This window comes from Paroedura picta, chromosome 9 (genome assembly GCF_049243985.1).
Source record: "Paroedura picta isolate Pp20150507F chromosome 9, Ppicta_v3.0, whole genome shotgun sequence".
Lineage (NCBI taxonomy): Eukaryota > Metazoa > Chordata > Lepidosauria > Squamata > Gekkonidae > Paroedura > Paroedura picta.
In genome coordinates, this window is record NC_135377.1 from 51,446,357 (window position 1) to 51,470,134 (window position 23,778).

Genomic DNA, 23,778 nt, shown 5'->3' on the forward strand with positions numbered 1-23,778 from the left:
ATGAAATTAAGAAAACTAATTCTGAATCACTAACAATACAAAACTGGTGCCGGGAGGCACACACATGGTTTCAGTCTCAGAACATCACAATATTTGCCAGAAGTGTTAAGACTCTGGTTGCAACATTTTAAAACAGCAGTAGGAAGAAATTCAGTGTACACAATCACCACCTTGGAATGGACTGTGCAAGACATGACTGCTAATCAGTCAGCCAGTCAAAGGCTGGAATCTGACCTAAATTTACACCTGGTGGACTATGCACCTTCACTTCCAGGAACGGGCATGCAAGCAAAATATGACAACATTGAACAGGTACAAAGTGATATATTTTATTGGCTCACTGTATACAAGATGCTTCTAAGATGCGAATTCTTTAGGCATTGGTATGTTTAACAGAAGTATAAAATAGAAGCAAGCATACATAATGAATTGATTGAAATTTACAGTTCCTTGTTAATCGTATTGTTAAAAAAAGGTTGAAGAAACTGGACCCATTGGAAATCTGAAATGATCCAAGTAAAACATTTGTTGCCAAGATGCTTGTTTGTACGCAGCAAATACTTTAGTATTTGTTCCAGAAGCAGTGCCAAAGCCTTTGTACCTCCAAAGAATTCTGGGTAGTGATTCCAGATGCTGAGCCATAATTAAGGTGAATGAGTACAGATGGAGTTAGTATTTGCTGGGGAATTTTGTTTGGACCTGAAAATGGTCTTGACAAATTTTGAATCATATTTGAGCTTGTCCTTCATGGAACATTTCATTTGGTTGGATCCACCTGGCTTTTTTCTGCTGGTGCAAAGAGGCGTGATCTTGTGTGATTTCCCTCCTCATTGCAGCCCTATTCTTTTGGGGATCAGAAAGGGGTTCCTTCTTGCAGCACCCAAAAAGTTAGCAGGGACCAATTCCATCAAAAGATGTCTTTGGATTATTTGATACACAACTTCCATGAGGGAAAAATTAAACAGTTCTAGCCAGAGTAATAATTTAGTCAACAATACAAAAAAAGGACAACACATGCAAACTAAAAAAAAAAAAAAACTTTTAAAATGGGTATTTTTAAAAAGGATATTCTAATCCACACTTCAAAACAAACAACAAAAAACACACCAAATCCCTTGAGGTTAATAACTGTTTGGGGGCAAATATTATTGATTGTGCCTTTATTAACATTACAACCCCATAGCTAAATAAAGCTGGGAGCCGTCAAAATTTGGCCTTTGCCACAAAGCAGAACCCCCTCCCCTTATTGACTAATCAAGACTCAACTCTTGTGCCTCAGAAAGTACAAAGGGAGAGCAGTTGTTCTGTCCAGGCACTCAGAGCAAACAGGCTCAGTGTGCTCAAGGGTGTCAATACCATACAAGCTTCTACCATGTGTTTCATGGCTCAATATAAAAAAAAGAATAAAGACCACAGATCACAGGAGAATTGAAACCTAAGAGCAAATCAGAAATATTGAGAGCACCTGTACAAAGCCTGGGGTGTAATATTGTATCTATTATGCAGATAAACACTTTTCAGAATAGTAATGTTAGTGCTTTGGGCAGAGCTGTGGCAGTCTTAGAGGTCTGTCTTTTACAATTCCTGCCACAACAGAGGTACGTAACAGTTAACGGGATGTGTTACATGAAAGCCTTAAAAGAATGCTTTCAGTTATGAAGTTATGATTCTTAACACAGCCCATCTGTGAATACTTAAATCTAGAGTCTGGAGCCATTCCACAGACAAGCTGCAGGTTTGCAGAAAAATATGGAACCTTAAAAATTACCAAAAATAATATATGTGTGTGTGTTAAGCCATCCTCCAATAACAGAAGCAGCACTGGTACCTTTCAGAAATGGATGCTGAGATTTCAGTGGCCATTGTAGGAGTTGCTATGACACAATAATACTGCCTGCCTTCAAAGCTCAGTTCGAGCCAGGGGGAAGGCTCTTTGTCGGTCTACTTAGCCTCCCAGTCCACCCCTCTTCCTCACCCTCCTATGTGGAAGGATTCATTGGGTCAGGTCCAGCAGTGACCACTGGGCAACTTGCAACCATGAAATTCATCCTGATGGGGCAGTGGTTATTGGACAACTCATTGGGGCTGAGCAGAAGCCTCCACACAACTTGTGCAACTTTTCCAGGCCCTGCAGGGTCTACCACACAGTTCAGCTGAGTGACTTGCGACCACTTTTGTAACTGGGCTAGACTTTTACTAGGGACAGTATGTCAGGGAGGAGAAACAAGGAAAAGCTGGAAGTGAGAGTGGTGTCATGGGTATAATGTCAGACAAGGATCTGTAAAACTGAGGTTCAAACGCTGCCTTGGAAGCTTGTTGGGTGACCTTGAGCCCGTCTAGCCCACCTCACAAGATGCAAGAGTGAAAAGAAACAAGGTTCTTGTATGTCACCTATTACATCTCATTTGAACAAAACATGAGTGGATACAAATAACCGGGTGGATACAAATAGCGTTCTACCTTCTGGCCCACACTCTTAAAGGAATGAGTAGCAAAGTCCTCCTTAGCCCATACCAGCTACTCTGGTAATAGTGCTCACACACTTTCATTAGGTATTCTGCAGGGTCTTAGTATTAAGTTACGCAGCAATATAAAGGCAAATGTTAAGGATGAAGCATCACTAGTAGCAGTGTAGGATTACAGAGAGCCTTCAGCCTTGAAGGTCAAAACCCACAAACAGGGACATGGGGTCAGCAAGAATAAGATGGTGTGTGCAAAAGACGGCAAGGTCCAACTTTCTCAAGTGTCACCATAGGAAGCACACTCAGGTAAAACAAAAAGTAGAATGTACCTACTTTTAAGATGAATGACTGTACAGGGGACAGTCAAAAATCCCACGGGCATTCTAAAGCCTTGAATGAATTACAGACAAAAGTTAATGCTTAGTTATACTGGTAATCATGGCTCTTGCTTCAAGCTCACAACAGCACTGCTTCATAAGATGCCTTAATGGAAAGTGTTTATTTTTTGCACTGGACTTTACCACAAAGAACATAAGCCACATATTTTCCTGAGCAAAGGATACTAAACATTGGAGGCCATATGTTAAGCACTGGACTTGCAGTTCTCTCCTCTATCTCCATCAACACATAGAAAATTTTCAGCTAGCCTCTAAAATAAAATGTTTATGAGAAGAACTGCAGTGGCAGAAAGGAGACCCATTGTTTTTACTTCTCCCATGCAAGCTTAAGGTAGCTGGGTTACAAAATGAGCCATTACACTTTTGCAATTCAGCAATCATTTCCGAGGGAACACTAAGACATACACAACAGGATTTGTGGCTAGACCGGGCTTTCTTCTCTTGCTCTGTTACATTAGTCATTTCCACCGCTCTTCCATTGGCATTTCTCTTTTTACCACAGGAAAATTTAAAGTGATAAGTGACTGTTCGGTCACCGACTATTAACTCAATCAAAAGCAAGACATCTTTTTCGTTTTGTCCATATTAAACTAAAGCACAGAACAGTATAGAAAAGACTGTTCACTCTCTAACAGAAATACAGAATCCCCCCCATGTGAGGGCTAGTAGCATTTACCCTTTGAGCTATGAACTGTAGACATTTCTATGAGCATACAACTGCCTATTTTCCTCCTTTTAAAAATGTTTAGCATTGGTATGAAAAGCAACATTTATTTGAGGTTGGCCATGGGAGAATCAGTACCCATTCTGTAGTATAAATATGTAAGAGCAGTACAGTTTCACTCACTCGAATACTGCAGTTTAAGTCAATCTTTAGTAATAAACAGCATAGAGAAATAGATCCCTTATAGTTCTTTGATCATGCTATAGTATGAATTTTAATTTACAGCACTGATCTACTCTGCCCCCAGTACATTGCTCACGTCCCCAACCTCTGATCTGGTAGATGATGACAGCTACAAATAGTAGCTGTCATCCTTTTTAATTTAAATTAAATTTAAATTTAATCCTTTTTCATTTCTTCCTATGGATCTAGTTTTGAGGGCCATCAGTTAAACAGACCTACACCTGGCTGTGAAGCCAATCACTGTTGCATTTACAATATACTAATCTTAATCTGAAGACATGTTTTGTTAATTTATGGAAATGGGTATAAGAATTAAATAATGGTCTGACTTCAGTTGATAGATAACTGGCCATTTCTAGTCAATCAAAATTAAAGCAGAAACAGAAGTAGCGATAGTATATAATCCAAGTCTGCCAGAGGATTTCATATTCATAAGTTTTTTTCTCTGCCACTCCTACCATCTCATTCTTTCTTTTTTATAAATGACACTTTTTCTTTGGTTTCCTGTATCTTTTCTGTTATTCTCTCCTTTGTTTCTTCCATTTTGCCAGTAAGCCGCTCTTTTGTTTCTTCCATTTTCCCGGTTAGCATGTCCTTTGTTTCTTCCATTTTCCCACTTATCATGTCTCTGGTTTCCTCCATTTTCCCTGAAAGACGCTCTTTTGTCTCTTCCATTCGGTCCTGAATGTATTCCTTGACTGGAGGTGGTGTGGATATGTATCCATGCTTTCGAAGATACTTCACAGAGATGGATGTTCCACCTAGGGTCACTGCGTATCTGGCTGGAGTTGCAACCTTGTCCACAAGAAGGAAGAAAGCATACACCTGTTAACAGCAAAATCTGCCAAACCAAAAGCTACCAACTTTATGATTCAGGAAAAAAGTAATTATCTACTTTAGCTACTATGGCATAAATAGGACAAAAAGTTTGAAATGGTGGTGCATTGGAAGTTGAAATGCCCCTAGAATAGGCCAAGGTGAGCAGCTCCTGTGAGAGCAGGGCTGAAGACAAGCTCTGCATGCCCAGAGATATGGCATTCAGGGTCTAGTGCTTTTATTCTGCAGAACTCTACTGAATGCTGCAGGGTTTTGTTGTTTCAGTTCTTCTACAGGAGCTTCTTGATTTATAGTAATATTGGATTTTATTTGACTGTTTTCATAAGCTAGCATGAACCTTTATACAGAAAGATCAGAGACAAATATTAGTACAATCCCAAATTTCTTGGAGTGAACTCTGGACCTCATGTAGTAAAATAGTGAACTCTTCAGTGTTATATCAATTCCATCTCAGGTAATCAGCAACATCTAGAGAGCACAGCACAACTTTACTGAGTGCACAGAATTAGTGTCCCTACACAATTTGTGCTGCTGCATTAGCTTTCAACGAGTACCAGAATGCAACCTGCTCTTCAGAAGAGTACAATGCAGCGCCTTGGAGATAAAATGCAAGTCAACCAAAATGACTAGTATAAAGCAAGTGACTTCGGAAAAGTTTTTAAAATTCATTTTTGTGCCAACAAGACAATTTTACCTGGGTAAAGACTAAATAAGACCTTCACATGCCTTTGATTGCCCTTTCTAATCCTGTACCTTGTATACTTGCTCTTTTCCTCCTACCTAAATCTTTGTTCCCAGTTTTGAGTTCCACATAATCACATATCATCAGGAAATAAGTGGGAGGACATATACTAATTCCTTACTTCAGTGAAGGCTGAAGGTTTGGCAGTCTGAATCTCCTTGTAAAAGCTCTCTGCCTCTCACATCAGAATAACCTCTCACTTTACATAACAGCACCTTATTGGAAATTGCTTAGCAAATGCATTTGGCTCAAATATATTCCTCATAGGCTAGCCAGTGGATATTGTTGGAAAGGCCACAAAGAACACTAAAAAGAAATGAGATCCTGATGTGTTATATGCAAGACAACCCGTCCCCCCGCAAATTTTCGTAGAAAGCCATTAAAATAGTTCAGTACTTGTGCAGAAAAAAACAACACCTGTTGCTTTAAAGTACTGAAAGAAATGAAGGTTTTTTACTGCCCAAAGAGATGTTTGATTCTGCATTAGGCATTTCAGCGTGGTTAGCAGCAGAAATGCTGTCAAAAGCTGTCTGTCCATGAGGTTGGGAGTTCAATCCCACAAGCCGGCTCAAGGTTGACTCAGCCTTCCATCCTTCTGAGGTCAGTAAAGTGAGTACCCAGCTTGCTGGGGGGGTAAAACGGTAATGACTGGGGAAGGCACTGGCAAGGCCACCCTGTATTGAGTCTGCCAAGAAAATGCTAGAGGGCATCACCCCAAGGGTCAGACATGACCCGGTGCTTGCACAGGGAATATCTTTACCTTTAAGGCTGCCAGTGTAAAGGAGAGAATAAAAGTTCATCAACTACGGAACCCATTGCCCACCCAAAAAGCAGAGCAAAAGGATGAGCAGTAAAAATATCCAAAGTGTGCAAAAATGACAGTAGAAATATAACTAGAATTACCAATATAAGTTTGTATGCAGTGGCATCTTTAAGACCAACAATGTTTTACTTAAGGTATAGGCTTTTGTGTGCAAGCACACTTCTTCAGTGATAGGAATAATATTTATCTGACACTTTCAGTATATTGTTGGATTGTTAAAAATATCTTCTCTTCCCATTTCCCCAAACTCTTACAGTGCTTTCTTCATTTTTACCCTGAAGCATGTCCTTTGAAAGATAACAGAATTTAAAGACGGTACTCTTTTCCCTAGAGCAGTCTTTCCCTTACTTCCAGTTATCTTTAGCTTCTCAGCAATTGGAATATGTCTACCTACCTGTGTATCTTCATTCCTTAACTGTCATGCTCTGTCAAATACCAGGGCTTTCCCAATAGTTATCCTCCTTTGCTGTCATCTAGTTTAGGATCTGTCATTATTATCACTCTATTCTGAAGCCTTGTGGTAGAGTTTATGATAAATAAGTGTATTTATAGATGTAATTTTTAGTATAATTAATGGGTTGCAGTGGCTTCATTACCTTGTCTCCCCCTCCCTCAATTTTTATTAGGAAGGAAGTTACGGGTTGTGAAAGTTCTCACTGTTTTTTTCATTACTTACCTTGTAGAGTGCATATGCAGTTATTAAATTTCCGCCCTGAGAATTCTTTAGTATATTTACAATGCTTTCAGGGAGTCCTATGAATTCGAAGAAAGGAATAACATTTACTCCCCTGTGAAAGAAAGGCAAAGTTAAAAGAACAGATTACTAATATTCTTATAAATAGTTCTTTTGGTAAGACTGCCAAACATAAAGGAGAGTAACAAAACCTCCCTACAATGCAATCAATCATGCTTTTTTTAACAAGACTGTTCAGCATCACTGAACAGAACTGGAAAGTGCACCATTCAGCAAATTTTATTTTCATCATTGTATTGTTTTGAAACAGGTAATCATGTGTATTAAGTACTGTAATGTAACAGGACTTTGGGGGCATTTCACCAATACTGTTTGCACTTCCTTAACGTCTCAAAGCCCAGAAAAGAAATACAGAAAACCGAGGAAGAGCTGTATTTGCGAAGAATAAGATGTTGATGCTTTAGGGGAAATTCTTTTTCGGTTCTTTTTAAGTTTAGCTCCAATAGACCTTTTAAGAAATGGAATTGCTAGCCAACAGGGAATGCCTTTAACAACAATCACAGTTTAACTCTGAACTGGAAATCCAATTTTTAATTTTTATGATATCTTGATTATGTCAAAGTGAAACAACTAAAATCACTGGACAATTTTAGCAGAGTAGCCACACTAGTCTGCTGTAGCAAGAAATAAGCAAAACTCCACGATAATATGATAATAAACTCAATGGGATTTTCAAATCTTTCACTGGACTACACGTTTTAGTATGTATTTATTTAGCGATTTATCCTGTAAAGCTTATCCATATTTCGTGTTCCTTTGTTATTACCTGGTTTAAAAAGAGGATTATTAGAATAACTAAGTATGAACTCTGCTCAAACCAAAAATTTGGACACTTGTTAGATTTGAATAAAAGCTTATTTCTGGACTGCATGTATCAATAATGATATTTTTAAATATGCAGTTAGAAGTACGAGCCTTTCACATCACAAGGTATTATGTTTGTTTTAGTTACTCTAACCAGCTGGCATTAAGTGCCCTTTCTAGGAGCTATGGATCCAAATGTCATTCTAAATTTATCACTTCTCACAGTAATAAAGCTCTCAAGCCATTTAATATTTTGCTTTACAGGGATCCAAGTAAAACACCACCAGGCATTTTAGTCTAAGGGAAGCTTGACTAGTCTCTCTTACTCACTGTCTTTGGCCATCAAGATGCATTTAGGAATTTGCATACTGAACTAGCAACAAATTAGGCTCAATACTTATGTGCAAGAAAAAATAGCTTTGAAAGTGAGGAAGTTACTCAGGCAATACATTTGATCATAAGAATTTATACAGACTTAAGTAACTCAGAGGGCAATCTTAAGGAGGCCTGCTCTAAATTCTACTCATGACTAACCAATGAGGCTCATTATGAAAGTGTTCTGCAGACTGCACTGTAAATTTGGGAACTGAAAATCCATATGCTTTGAAGAATCATTAAGTCCAAAGCCCAGGAATATCTACGACTCTGAGCAAAGGCAATATATAAATTCTGAAAAACCCTCTTCTGAGTACCTGGAAATCTCCTGGAATTGGACTATAGAGATCCGCTCCCCAGGGAAAAATGGCTGTTTTAGAGGGGAGTCTCTACAACAACAATTCATCTCCAGGCTCCTAGAGATGAAAGGCCTTGCTTGGGAGGGGGGAACTCTGTGGCAGAGAGGTTGGGACCCAGAGATTTGCAGGAATTGCAGGTCATTTCCAGGCTACAGAGATCAGTCCCCCTGGAAAAAAATCCTGGCTTTGGATCCTGTAAGTATCTCAGATTAGTACAGTGTGGCCATACAACAGATTATACTAGGGAAAGAGACTATACTGTGTACAGTCTCGTAGCATCAATGTGTTACATGCAATGACCCCATGCCATTTACTCCACTGGCAGCAATATTACCCATTTCAAAACACAGCAAATAGGAACACAAAATGAATTCTTAAGTGGAAGCTAAATTAAGAGAAGTTACTATAAATGGAAATGTTCTTACAGAAGTGTGCTACTTAAAATGGGCTGAACCACAGTTCTTAACTGATGCAGCAAAATTCTGCTATTTAAATTCAAGTTTAGTGCTTGGCTACAAATAAGGCAATTCTTCCTGCTCATATTACATGCAGGAAGAATTAATAACCAATACTGTCCAATCTCTTCAGCAGTTGAGTGTATAAAGCTCTTCAAGAAGAAAAAACTGAGTTTCTCAAGCAATTAATCTACCTCTCCAGAACAAGCAAAACAGTAAACTTAAATATTTAGTACTTATATATGACTCAAGTATGCAGCAACATATTTGTCTAGTTTGCTGGAGTAAAAAAATACAATTTATACCATGCCTACATTTATATAAGAAATCTGTAAGCTGCAATTCATATTTAGAAGTAGACTGTTGGCACAATCTTACTCCCTTCCTTCAGGGCAAGACAGCATGCTCTATAACCCTTATTTCTTCTATCAGATGAGAAAAGACCACCCAGACCTCATTAAAAAAAAAGATACAAACAACACATTAGATGATGATGTGGTCCTGGCATCTTAAAATGGGAAAAGGACAAAACTTGAGTGGATTTCCTCATGCAATTTCATCCGTTCAGAGACCTTTCATCCAGTTTAGGAGGAGACCCTGCCTAAAGCTGTGCACATCTATGCTGTCCCATCCTCAGCAGAATACAGCTCCTTCAAAATACTAGATTGCTACATGGAAACTTTGGTGTTTACTTCCTAAATTCTCTACACAGTTGTAGGATTTAAAGTTTTGCTAAACAGCACAGAAAGTTTCAATTTGAATCTTTAGCATGAACCATAATGCATATATATTAAGATTTCCTTTATAAGCATAAAAATAATTATATACAATTTGCCACTTACTTTAAAGATGCATAGTAAAAGGCTCCAAACCATAGGCTGGAAGTGAAAAGATGCACTGACACAAAAACTTTTCCATACTGCTTAATACCTCTCTTGAATCTTTGCACGAGACTAAGTGACTTGTCTTGTAGGGGATCAAGCTCATCAGGACTTGGATCTACAGGGGCTCCTTGGGTTAAGTTACCTGTTGTTCTGGTATGTGTTTCTTTGTTCAGTTCTTTAGAATGAGAGTCTTCTGGTTGGGATGATACTTTCCCCAAAGATTCTGTTTCCTTGGAAACACAAACGGTGACAGATGCATGTAGACATCGATGTTGGGAGCTCAAAGCCAAGGATGCTATTTTGTATCTAGGATTATGCAAGGAGGGTTGTCCTTTCAAGATACAGGTGCGATGAGGTATCAAATATGTCCTGTATGCCAGCTGAAACGACCTCTGCATTCTGATTGATGGCAACAGCATACTGAAGATACCGTTGTATGCAGGTCCTAAGAAAACAGGTACACTTAAGAATAGGCATAAGACATTTCTAGATTACTTTTATCTTGAATGTATTAATAGGGATGGGCACAAACCAGCTGACAAACTATGTTAGTCATGAATTTCGGCTGGTTCATGGTTTATAAAATGATGTTCACAAACTGAAGACATACCAAAAACTTCCATGAATTTTGATGCAACTTGTGGCATCCATGAATTTTGATGAAGAGTAGAAACCTGATTTCTGTTCTTCATGAAAATTGCTTTGCATAGTTCTGAGCCATTTAAACCCTGTTTTCTGTTCCCTATAGCTTTAAATAGCTAGGTCTCAACCACTCAGCTGTTGGAAACCCCTGCTTTCTGCTCCCTGAAAAAAAGTTGTTTATATGACTGAAAGCCATTTAAACCAAACAGTTGAGTTGTGGCCAACATCCAGCTGTTTGTAAACCTCCATTTTCTACTTTCCCTAAAAGCTGTGGGGATCAGGAAGCAGGGGTTTAAACTTTAAATGGCTGACACATTGATATGAACAGCCATGAACCACAAACCACACTGCAAAGATGCGGTTCATGACCATCCCCAGCCAGCAATATGAAGCCTTCTTTAACACCATTAAGAATGTTACTGTGAAATAAAGAAAAACAAGTACTTTTCTACTTATTTTTCCAACAATTCTCACAAGAACAAAGTTCAGGCACAAAAATTTATAAGTGGGGCTTGTGTTTTCTGCCAGAGATACCGAACTAAACCGGTTTATATTGCTCCTAATACCAGAAGGTTAAATCAACAGCCGAAATAGTAGACTTACTAGTGATGCAAATTTCCAAAGAAGCAAGAAAGTACAACTGGCAATTAGGTTATCTGATTCATTACATAACATGTGATGTTAGTTTTATTAGTAGACTACTTCACAGCTGAGCTGATACTTCTGTATTTTTGGCAACTTAAAGCTTCAATACATCTTAGAAAACATCCTTGAATTCTAGATTAAGCTTTCCTCTATGGATTAAAAGGAAAACGCTTTATATTCTTGTTTGTAGTTGTTACTTCTCATTCTATACATCAGATACTAGAATATTGTTATATCTCTATTAACTCAAAACACAAGCTACAAGTGCAGATCTGGGGTAAATATTCATGTTCTAGGCAGGAGTACGCATCCGAACTTACATCCCAGTGGACTACATTGCCTTCAATAGAATTCATACTTGGACTTGATAATGTGCTGAGTCTTATTTGGGGGGCAGGAAATAAAACTGATTCCCTGCCCGGATTATTCTGTTTGCTGCTTTTTATATACAGTGATGATGACTCCCTGTGCTTACTTGTTGTCTTTATCCAGCAGGAGGAAAGGACTATTGCAGAGTAAGCATGAGGGTGGGGTGACTTGGAAAAATACAGGTCCATTCCCTCCTCTCACTTTTAGTGCCACTAAATTGCCATCCCGTTAGTTATCGACTCAAACCTGCAGGCTGTTCTCAGCTGCCTCACCACAATGTTCACCAGGAGCATATATACACAAAACATAGTTTCTCTAGGGGTGGTGGTGGATGGGGATAAGTATTTTTAAAAGGAACCTTCCTGCATATATTGAGGGTTCCCATGGTGCACAAGAAACACTTCCTGGCCTCACATTTACCGTCCAGATATTTCAGAAGCAGTAAATGGTTTTGAAAATAGTAGTAACAACATGTGGTGGAAAGAGCTGTCAAGTCATAGCTGACTTATGGCAACCCCATGGGGTTTTCAAGGCCAAAGATGTTCAGAGGTGGTTTGCCATTGCCTGCCTTTGGATTGCAACTATGAACTTCCTTGATAGTCTTTCATCCAAATACTAATCAGGTCTGACCCTGCTTGGAGTCTTAGATCTAACAAGATAGGATTAGCCTCGGCAGTATTACCTATACCAAGTGGCAAAAAGCATATTTGCAAGGGACAGTTTAATTGTTTAATTTGTGAAAATAGATCATAATCTATTCATACATTACTTTTAACAGTTTCCCTCAAAAGCACCTTGTTAAGTTCAGGCTAGACATGATCATGGGTATGTGCATTCAGAGTTCCATAAGCATAGCTGAGCTTCCCAAGATAGTTAGGTGTGTACAGGAGCTGGGAGGAGTGTGTGCGTCTGGGGCAGCACTGCATGGAGACAGAAGGAACTAACTCTTCCCCCATTCCATTTCCTACCTGGAAATGTCCCATTTCCTGGCTCCTTTTAAGCCCTAGAGTGGAGGGGGGTCATAAATGGGTGGTGTTGCGGCAAGGGAAGAGTTATTTCCCCTACCTAGCATTGTAACCTCCTTCAGCTCCTTTTTGTGACTGTTGATCAAAACACAGACATCACTTGTAGTTTGGCTCTAAAAATAAGATACTATTGCCTTCAGTTTACTGACTGTAAAAAATGTTGGCTTCCCAAGGCTCAACACCCGTCTCTCAGCTCAACCATACACTTTTTCAGCCTTGCTTAATCCTAATTATGGTCTTCAGCCCTAGGATTATACTCTTCCCATTTCCTGTCCATGTAAGATTTGTACACATTGCCTTTATTCAGAAAATAATATGCTTCAGCCTATCCCAAGAGCTGTCACCAGCAGCAACGGTCTGATACACTTTTAATACTGTGTTAGACTGAAAGATCCCCACACAAAAAAGCTCTGACATATGTACCAAGGCTTCCATTTAACCTTTTCCAAGGAGAGTTTGGGGGACAGCAGGAGGAGTTTCATTTGTTAGCATGTTCCACATGAATTAACATGCAAACATGAAGAAAGCCATATAAGCTTGGTCTTATTTCCCATACTTTCTATAAATTATATTTTACTGATCGGTGCTTAAAAACAGCAAGCTAGTAGAGCTATTTATGTGGACAGACCTGAAGTTGTTATGCCCTCTAGTGCATCCTTCCTGCATAGCAATTCATACATACATTTTAATAAATGGAGAGTAATTTCTCTGTTCCTACCTAAAAAAGCACTCTATACTACTAAGATATTCCCTATCAGAGCACAGCAACCCCAGCAAAAGTAATGTGTCAGCTATTTCATAACCTCACTCTTTCATTCCACATGTTTTCCAAGGCATATGTTAAAAAGATTTGTTGCTTCCATGGGTTTTAACGTGGCTAAATTGCCTTAGGATTCTGGTCACTTCCTTCTAGCTACATAACAAACTAAGCCAGAAGCTCTATATGCACAAGTTAGGTTACAAACAAGATTAAGTTCTTGGTTGTACTGACTTCTGCAGCTTTTTATGAAATTAAATTGTCCTAAATAAAGCCAATTATTTAGTCTTGGCCCTGACTGGAGGGTCCCATCTAGCTTGATCTCATCAGATCATGGAAGCTAAGCAGGGTCAGGCCTAGTTACTATTTTGATAGGAGACCCCCCAAGGATGGCTGGGTCACCTGTCACTTGACAGCACTTCACCCATATACATTTAGCCCTGACCACTTTTCATAGGAGAGAGGGGAAAAAAACCCTGATGTACAAATTCCACAGTGTGTGGACACATGTACTTTAAATATATCGTTTATAGTGAATTACTATTGTTTAGTTATATGTTATTATTCACTATGAGCCTTTGGAAAAGGGTGGGTTATAAATAAGATTTTATCATCATCATCATCATCATCCCAAGAATACATCTTCACACTCTGAAGCCTGGATATACAAGTTAAGGAGGACAAATGATTCACTACCTCCCCAGCATGAGCTGAACAAAAAATTACTGATGTCACAACCACTCTCCTTTTCCATTTCTTCCAGCCTGTGTCCCCTCCCCCCGGAAAGTAGAGCAGTTTATATCCTGAGCTGAATTTAACTGATACAATCTTAAAATAGGGAATGGGCAGTTCAAGACCCTGTGCAGCTCCAGACTGCAGCTGAGCAGGGCTTCTTGTGTTACTGAGCAGCTACTCATATGCACAACTTTGAAGGAACCTGGTTGGGACATGGAGGTAGGCAATGGCAAACTACATTTGAACATCTCCTGCCTTGAAAACCCTACGTGGTTGCCATTAAGTCAGATGTAACTTGACAGCAACAACAAGTAACACCCCCCAGTCAATGCTACTTCAGAATGGAATGTGTAAAACCAGATCACATCACTGAATATAAAAACTTAGTTGTTCATCTTTATCAGAACTCAGTTGTTCATCTTGCATCTCAAATAACACATTCTACAAAGAGTAATCAAAGACATCCCCCAAACAGGATTTTATTCTACAGATTTGTGAACTTTTGCTGTGACTGCAAGCTTAATGGCAATACCACACTATATATCTTCACAGTGTCTAGGAAATTCTGCAATTAAAATGTTACACTACCACTGAAATTCAAAGAAGCAGCCAGATCATAATTATGAGGTAATAGTTTGATTATAATTTAATGATATTTCAACCCCAGTAGCAAATGGCAGGAAAAGGAATAATAAACCAAATGAATAATTTCTGCCAATTGTATCTGAAAAGGACCTGCTTTCTGCAAGGCAACTGTAACAATTCAAATATAAGAAAGTTATTCTTAATAATAAACTGATGGACTATATCAAAATAAAACAAAATACAATGTCACCAATGCAACATTATAACAATCTATCAGAAACCACCTGCTAATTCAGAAAGGTTATTCTTAATTGGTTGATCCCAGAAGGATTATTAGGATTTGTTTTTAATTTCAGTCAATTACCTTAAACATGAAGAGAATCTGGCATGCCATCAGCTCTTCCAATTCATGTGTGATTAACCAATAACATTTAGTGGTATAGACAATTCTTTAGCAAAACCTGACATTTATGCGAAATAGCCCATGTTAGCGTTGTAACTGGGAAAACATATATTACTTTATTCTAACACTCTTGGAAATGAAAACTTGCAGCAAGGATACTGCTTTACAAGAACTGATCTCATGGTCAAATTATTGTACTTCAGATGCTCCAATAAAGATCACAACCACAAGAGCATTTTTTCTATGTAAAGCTTCTTCAATATCCAGATACACAAACAATAGGTTGAGTTTTAGAATTGAGAAACTGAGGTTTACAGACCAATATGCCAATAAATCTATTCAGGTAACACCTGAGGATGACAGAGCTTGGTCTAAATAACTTAGACTGTTAATAAATATGTAAATCCCTCTCTCTGGAGACAAAAGCCAAAAACTAGGTTAGTTCTGGAAAGCAGCTGTATGACTTTATTTTGGTTGGGCTTCCGAGGCTGGTTAAGGAAACACAAGCAGATAATTTTAACGGAGTATATATTGCTCCCACCACGTAGAAGATTTGGATTTAATCCACATCTCCATATACAAATAATGAAATGCCTGTGTAAAAATCATGACATGCTATATTGTGCAGATTGTTTTGTACTACCTAGTATTTAGCAACTGAAATGATTAAACAAAAGAACCACAGAATGGGGTGGTGGTGGAATTTTCAATATCTAGCAAGGCTGCTTTGCAGCTTTTTTTGTATACAGTGGAGGTCAGCGTTTGGATGACATCAGGAGGCAAAGTCACATGCTGACAATATTGTGGTCAATATGGCTTTTGGCTTTTCTCTTTGTCAGTCCACACAGAGAAGAACCAATTTCCTCTGTTTATTAGTACAAAAATTGCTGTTATGGTTATTAGAATAGTATGAAATAATACATAAATAACTAGACACATGGCAGGCACAACAATGAAAAATATATGGGGCACTAAACAACCATTGGACTTACCAAAGGCGGGTACTTTTCCCTGGAATACGGAAGACATCTACAAGGATGGGTTATCTCTTCAGCTTCTCAGGGAGGTGGGGGTTAATCCTCCCTCACCTTCTGTCCTGCATGTTGCATCTCATTACCTGGTCTGGACACTCCAAAAGCCATAGAATAACTGAAACTAGAATTCATTAACCTTAAACAAATTCTTATCTTTGCAAACTGTTTTGTTATAGAAAGAAGAACTGGAAGGAAAGAGGAAATCTGCTGCATTTCACGAGGCTCACCTGTGTCACACTACCTGAACAGTACTTCATGTTCTGGAATCAGATTGGGAGGGCCAGAAGTCCTCTGTACTCCAGGAGAGAAGGACCCTCTTTGGTAAGTCCAATGGTAGCTCTCCCCCTGGATCGGAGGACATCTTCAAGGATGGGCCCTTCTAGAGCCTAACATACCTGGATGGGTACTTTAGACTGGTTCCAGAAGAAGTTGCAAGACTTGCCTGCTAAGGTAGCCTCAGCCAAACTGTATTATAAATCTTGTAGTGGCTGATAAAAGAGGCAATTGATGTCCATGCCACCACTTTACAGACTTCTAGAACTGATGCTGTTTACAAAAGTTGCATTAGTAGATGCACTGCGAATGGAATTTATGGTGATCCCTGTAAGTATTGATAAAGTAAGTGATTTATATGCAGATTGATGGAAGAATGATTTCTTGCGTTCTGTGGAGTATTGTGTCTATCTTAGGTCTGAAGATTGGATCTGGGTGTATCACCACCTTGTCCTTTTCAGAACCACATAACTCTGATCTTTTGGATAAGGCTTCCAAGTCTGACACACATCTTGCTGATGTGATGGCTATAAGAAATATTGCTTTTATACACAAGCATTTTAACTAAATGCTTGCGACAGGCTCGAATGGAGCCTTTGTCAGAGCTTGTAAGACCACATTCAGTTTGTGTTGGGGAATTAGATATCTCTGGTAGGGTTTTGTGGCTGCCCCTTTGAGGAACCAAACTATTTGAGAGTTGAAAACCTGTAGACAAACAGTCATGATTGCCGTTATTTTTCGTCTTGAGGTGGCTAGTTTTGATCCCTGATCTACTCTGTCTTGTAGGAAGTTAAGAATCACTGTTACTGAAGGCTTTAGGTAAATTCACTTTCTTCTTCCCCATCTCATGAAGGCCTTCTAGGCAACACTGTAAAGTCTAGTATCTGAATCTCTCCTGGAAATTAGGATTTTCCCTACTAGGATTTTCCCTGTGAGTACCCGGCATCGGTTAGATGTCTCCATTCAATTTCCAGACAGTCATTCTCATCCAGTCTGGATCTGAATACCAGAAGGGACCCTATTGCAGTGGGTCCAGCATCTGTGGAAGCTTGAATTGTAGTTCTGCTGCCAGTCGTAGCATAGTTGCGAATCAGGGTCTGCTGGGTCAGTATTGCACAATCAGGATGACCGCTGGTTTCTGTTGCATGATTTTGCATAGGAGCAAGGGCATTATTGAGATTGGCGGGAATGCATAAAGCAGCCCTCCTGGCCAGTCTAACATCAGGGCATCTATGCTTTTTGCTTTGTATGATGGAATCGACATAAATCTGGGCACCTGATTGTTCTCTGTTGATGCTAATAGGTCCATGATTGAGGTCCCAAATACCTCTTCTTCAGTAACCACTTTCCTTCTCAAATGGTCCTGCATCTTAGCATTGAGGATTTACTTGATGTGTTCCACCTGTATTGACAGGAGATTCTTTTCTGACCATTCTAGAATCCTGATCACCTCCTTCAGAAGGGCTCTGGATCAGGAACCTCCTGTTTATTGAGGTAGGCTCTGGCCACTATGTTGTCCATTCGTATCAGCATGTGTCTGTGTATGATCCACTGCTTGAAGTGCTATATTGCCAGGAAGATGGCTTTCATTTCTAGTATGCTGATTGGTAGACTAGCCTCTTCCTTCATCCTGGGCAGTCCTTTGGCCCAAGACAGCCCCCCCCCCCAAGAAAACCTTCCAGACTCGCATCTGTGAAGAGCTGAATCTGTTGAGACACTGAACAAAACCTCTCCTGGGTTAGAATGTTTCTTTTGCACCACCAGGTGAGACTGTATTTCAACTGAAGGTTCAGTTTGACTGACCTGCCTTGTCCTGCTGTTATGAGGAATTGAAATGGCCTGAGAATTTTTGGCATCCCCTTTGCATGCCATTTGCCATACTGAATGCCTCTGTATTTGCCATTAATATGCCCTGTGTGCTTGCCAGAGCCAGAAGTGACATGCTCTTCTTCATCAGCTTGCTGATGACTTTGTGTTTTTTTCCTGAAGAAAGAAGTTCTTTTGTTGTGTATCTATGATTACCTCCAAGTGGAGAATGGACTGTGTTGGTATATGGATACTTTTGCTCTTGTTGACCAGGAAATCAAAGTCCGGCAAGCTCATGAGCACCTATGAGGTGTTGCTCTGTGTGCTGGCTTGAGTACTCTATCTCAAGAGAACATCGTGGTGATATGGATGCAGATGCATTCCTGATGTCCTGAGGCTGACCAATAGCTTTGAGAAAACTCTCAGTGCAGTCACAAGGCTGACTGGGAGGGCTTGATACTGCTAGTGATCATTCCCTCTGCAGAGGGTTTTGTGCACTATCAGAGGAGTCACAATGCACAGATGCCCAGGATCCCATCTTCCTGGCAGCTTTGTGGGCCAATTATGGGAACACTCAGGGCCACAGCCAATATTATACTCTTGTCCATAAGAGGTAGTTGAGCGATGTGGGGAGCCTCCTTCTTCAGAAATGGGGCCCTCATTCTGTCAAAAATGCCACCATTTCTTGTTTCATAGCTTTACGAAAAGACAATAACATTTCATCACTGAAGGGGTTTTTGTCTCCCTGACTCACATGAACCCTGAAAGGACTGTCCTTGGTATCTTTGGGAGCTTCAGCAATCCTAGGCACTGTATTCTGCCATTAATCAGCTGTCTTATCTCCTTCTTGATCTGCTGAGCTCTTTTTATGGCTGCTGTGTTGGTGCGGCCTTTTTTTAGAAGCCCTGGTGGAAGCTGAGCTGCCCTTGCCAATGGATGTAGGAGCTGGGTCAGCTGAATTTTTGCGGGCTTGCTTCGCCTTGATCAAAGTAGCCCTGTATGGGGCGGCGCTCACCAGGCCTGATGCCTCTCGTTCTGGCACTCCCAAGGGTGCCTCCAGTTCATCTACTGAGAGCAAGCCTTCAGTTTTCTTGTAGGAATCCATCTGGTTGATCTGTGCTCTGCTGCAGCTTCCGATGATCCAAAATGGCTGCCATGGCTTAAGACACGCCTAAACGGGTGGTCGTGCTACCTACTCCCTGCGCTCTCTTTTCCCTCCTCTCTGTGGCTGTAAAGTGCAGAAAAAAAGATTGAAAAAGTAAGTGGGGAAGAGGGGGGGCTGGGGAGAGTCGTGGGAAGAAACTGGATCAAAGGTTTCTTAGAAAAAGGCAAGAAAGGTAACAGAAAGCACTGGCTATGCAGCTCTCCCTCTCGAGGCAGGGGAAAGACTGGGGAATGAGATGCTGCACGCAGGACAGGAAGTGAGGGAAGTTTAACCCCTGCCTCCCTGAGAAGCCAAAGAGAAAACCCATACTTGCAGATGTCTTCTGATCTAGGGGGAGAACTTGGTTTGTTCACTGAGATATCCTCATTTATATAAACAGGCCTGCTTGCTTTTGGTATTCAAAAATTTTGCTCACAGTTTGTCAGTAAAGAAGCTTTGCTTCATGCAAATTAGAATGCAATTGAAAACTGCTAGCAGTTAAATAAACTGGTGGACTATGAGACAACTCATATATTTGAAACATAATAAATCAACATTAGAATTCAGAAGAAAATGGATTCCAACATTAGAGTACATTGACCAGTAAAAACTGAGATAAAAAAAATTAAACGATTTGTACATTGTCTCTGTAAACTTTGGGGAGTTTGTAGTGTAAGATACAAGAGTGATGTAAAATAGCGATACATGTATTGTTAAAAGTCAGCTTTATGCTTCCCCCCCTCCTTTCAAATAGTTCTGTAATATGTAGTATTTTTCACCTTTCTGAGTAAAAAAAATATCAAAAAGCAATAGTATTTTTTAATTTTAGAAAACTGTCCAGTACAAAGTACAGTATTCGCTTGAAAAGAAATTCCCCCTTCCATACATATATAGTATTTAATAGAAAGTAAATCGCATTTTATCCTGTCATGCATAACCCTTGGTAAATATGCGCTCTCCCCGTTCTTGCTTCCCTAAACAGCCAGCTGAATAAGAATTCTGAAGAATTCCAAAACATGCTCAGTTTGAGATGTTCCTGGTTGTTCGAGCAACAGTATTATCCGACGGGCTGCTTCTGATCATGTAAAAAACATCTGGGCACCCTGTATTGTGCAAAGAGCAATCCCACCCCCTTTCCCCTAGCACCCTGGGAGCGAACAGCCTACAAACTAAGGATTCAGGGGCTCTTTCTAAGCTCAAATCCCAAGAAAACCTGCCTGGAACAAAAGACGGCACGCTTGTGCTTCCCCAATGAGCTCAAACTCAACCTTCCTCTTCCACAGGCGGACAGGCCCAGTTACTTGAGCGCCAACCTTCCGATTCAAACGAACTGAAAGTAACCAGAAACTGCTGTTTTCGTGGAGTGGCAGCGGGTGGGGCGGCCACATCCTTACAGGGTGCGCCTTACCCGCAAACGTTTTGCCGGGCAGCCCTCCTGGCTAGCTGACATACCCATGCCCTGCAACAAGCAGCCACATACATGCACGCATCACCAACCCCGCCTAGGTGGCAAACGCTCTCGCGCTTGGGGAGGGGGGGAGGGAGGGAGGGAGGGAGGGGGGGCGCGCAGCTCCCACCGCCCCCAATGGCAGAGCGCCAGGCAGAACAAGGGGGCGCAGGAGCGACCCCTTGACCTTGGGCCAGGCGCCCTCTCACACCACCTCACAAGGGTGTTGTTGTTGCTGCTGCTGCTGCTGCTGCGGGGATGGATTAGCAGGGGAGGGGCTCCGAGGGGCCTCCCTGGAAGAAGGGACGGACGGGAACGTGGCAGTGTCCCGCGGGGGAAAGAAGAACGGCTACCTTTCGAGGAGACCCGCGTTCCTCACCGGCACAGGGTCGCCACAGCACTCTGGACCCGCCACCCGTCCTCTGACCCTCAGAGAAGCAACGTGCTCTGGGCTTTGCCCCGCCCCTTCCGAGAGGGCCGCCGCCGCCACCGTAGGGAGCGCGCCCGGCTTCCTGGGACTTGTAGTCCTCCTCTTAACTTCCCGATCCTCTCCCAGCTCTTCTCGTGGCTCTGGCGGAGGCGCGACGGCCCAAAGCCCGCCTACTGGGTGTTGACCCGGATGCAGAAGTGTGTTTGTGTTGCTCCCTTCCTGTGCGCTGGACGGAGGGAAATGAAAGTCTGGTAGGCGCGGAAGGTGAGTGTGCGGCGGGGCGCTGGGGAAGCCTCGCCAAGGGGGCTGTTGGCCGACGCCGGTGGGGGCGCAGTGCGGGGTCTTCCCTCAGCACTGTCGGTCCGGGCCGCTTTGCTCCTCGAGGCTTTCAGGGTTTGTACGTGGGCGGAGTGGTAGGCCTCTTCTCGGTCGGCCGCGCGCGCGTGTGCGAGGGGGGTGGTGAGGGGTGCCCGGTCGGCCGCTCAGGCTCCAGCCAGGCTAAGCCTGAGGAGAGGCGTGGATCGGCTGCGATGTGTAAAGATGCAGCCTTTCGGGGGTCTCCTCTTTGAGACAAAGCATAGCGTAATTCAAAGGAGCGCCGGGCAAAATAAAACACAACAAACGTATTTATCGCGTCCCTGATAAGCTGGTCTTAAAGGGGCTCACGCCGTTAGAACCTGCTTAAAATCTCAGTCTACAGAAATATTAATGCCGGGAAATACAAAAGAGCAGATGTAACCCCAGTTGGTGAGTTCCCTGGGGCAGAACTTGGAATCTTGCAAAACTTCGAAGGAAATAACATGGTTTATTTATTGCTAGACATCAAATCATGTAAACAATACAGAACTCGTACAACAGAAGTATGTTTTTTTTTAAAGATTTAAATAGTTAACTTGCCCTCCATCGTTTTTCTACCCAAATGTCCATCTTTTGTTTTTTTATTGGTGGGCCAAAAGATTTCCCATTGGATTCTCTGTACCAGGTGGAGTCCAATGGACTTTTCATTAGACCAATACAGCCCTGCAACAATAGTTTTTGAAATTTACAATTTAGATTAAAAATCTCCTTCCCTTATTAGTTTTCATCAATTTATAAGCTATAAAGAAGATGTTAAGAGCCTATAATAAGATCAAGTTTTCCTCATAAGGGCAGCCTTGCTTCTCACATGCTCGCCAACCATCTGTTTCTGGTTACACAAGCTATTACCAGTCCTAGTAATTGACCTTTGCTCAGGAAAATGAAGCCCTCCAGAACCCTTAGAAGCAGCTTGGTTAGATCTAGCTTCTTTAATGCTATAAGTAAAGTATAAATGATATAAGCTATTGATATAAGTATATATGAATAAAATATAACTACAATATGTTTTAGAATTAATGTAGAGTTTGGTGCCCTGGGTCTGTAATAAAAATGCAGAAGGCTTATGAGTGTTTCGCAGGGAGACCCCATGCCAAAAGACCCCACTCCAGCAGGATTATCTAAACTCCACTTATCAAAACGGAAGCAAAGAGTTGCACACCAAGTTCTCCTTTAATATGGGAGCATGTCAAGAAAGGCAGCTCAAAGTTTGTACAAGCAACTAATCCTTTTATAAATTTTCTCCCGCAACCGCACCTCTCACCCCTCCTCCCATTGCCTGAGAGACAGGAACTTACAGTTTACATGTGTCTGCCTTGGTCATAAAAAAACAAGAGTTTAGCAAGATCAAGGTGTGTTCGTGGTAAGTGTTATCAGTTCATTGTGTAGTCTGCTGCCATTTAACCTGCTTTACAGAAAAGTCCAAGTTGAACTACTGACCTCCCTCTGAAAATACATAACCTTCTGCTTTAAAGAAATAGCTCTGGGTTTCAGTTTTTAATCTATTCCTAGCATAGCAAAGAAAATCTAGGATCTGACGTTTTCCTATGTTTTAATAGCTTTTAAACAAAGTTGTATGATGGGTACAGCAAAAAAACTTCTATTGCTAACTTGCAAAAGAGATCCTGAGAAGTCACCTCTTATTGTTACCACAAGCAAAGTGAATTTTTATAATTTCTGTTCTCATCACTACTAAAGAAATATAGTGCTTATATTTCTAACAATTACTATCAGTGTCATCTTCACCAGAATCTCACACTTCCATTGTAGCCAGTGGATTACATAGGATGGCACTATGTGTTATGAGAATGCATGAATACGTTAGAGTGCTTATCTGACTAACTCAGTATTGTGTACTCTGCCTAACAGTGGATCTGAAGGCTCACTGGCAAAGATGGTATTTCCTGCCAGTTGCTGTTTAATTTTCTGTAGTTGGAACTAACTGGTAAGAATTAAAACTGTTGGGTGCTCAACCTCTGAGCTCCTCTCCAAAAGAGGATCACGAGTCGTTCTCCTATACATTCATGTTGTTATAAAACCAGTTGGCTTGAAAAAACAGAGCCAGTTCTTAAATGTTTTTAGGGAGGAGGCAGAGACTACTGAGGTTGTGCATTGTTGAGATGGCTTTAACATTATGGATAGACTAGTAATCAAGCCCGCTGTACTTAAAATACAGCGGGCGCTAGGCATGGGAGTCCCCAGCAGTCGCGCGGAGCGTGGCTGCCGGGGGCTCCCTTGGTCGGCGGCCTGACGCGGTGAGAGGCCTCTCACCGAGTCGGGCAGGGAGCCCCCGGCAGCCGCGCTCTGCGCGACTCCCGGGGGCTCCCTT

The 23,778-nt window shown here is 41.2% G+C and overlaps 2 protein-coding genes across 4 annotated transcripts in view; one reads left to right on the forward strand and one right to left on the reverse strand.

Moving 5' to 3' along the window:
• Positions 1-315: 315 nt before the first annotated feature.
• On the reverse strand, positions 316-21,125 carry FAM210A (family with sequence similarity 210 member A). The gene is made up of 5 exons (XM_077352836.1): positions 21,019-21,125; positions 15,954-16,116; positions 9,759-10,245; positions 6,846-6,957; positions 316-4,562 (listed from the first exon to the last, which is right to left on the reverse strand). The coding sequence occupies exons 2-5, from the start codon at positions 15,988-15,990 to the stop codon at positions 4,230-4,232; spliced, it is 969 nt and encodes a 322-aa protein (XP_077208951.1). The 5' UTR covers positions 15,991-16,116; positions 21,019-21,125; the 3' UTR covers positions 316-4,229.
• RNMT (RNA guanine-7 methyltransferase) overlaps positions 10,133-23,778 on the forward strand; it is a 31,051-nt gene continuing 17,405 nt past the window's right edge. The window contains exons 1-2 of one of the 3 annotated variants that reach the window (XM_077352834.1): positions 10,133-10,257; positions 16,172-16,316. The gene's annotated coding sequence lies outside the window, so the exon portion shown is untranslated. Of the gene's footprint in view, positions 10,258-16,171; positions 16,317-21,146; positions 21,360-21,465; positions 21,489-23,778 lie in introns of those variants that run through there. The other 2 variants (XM_077352833.1, XM_077352835.1) reach the window with 2 other exon arrangements.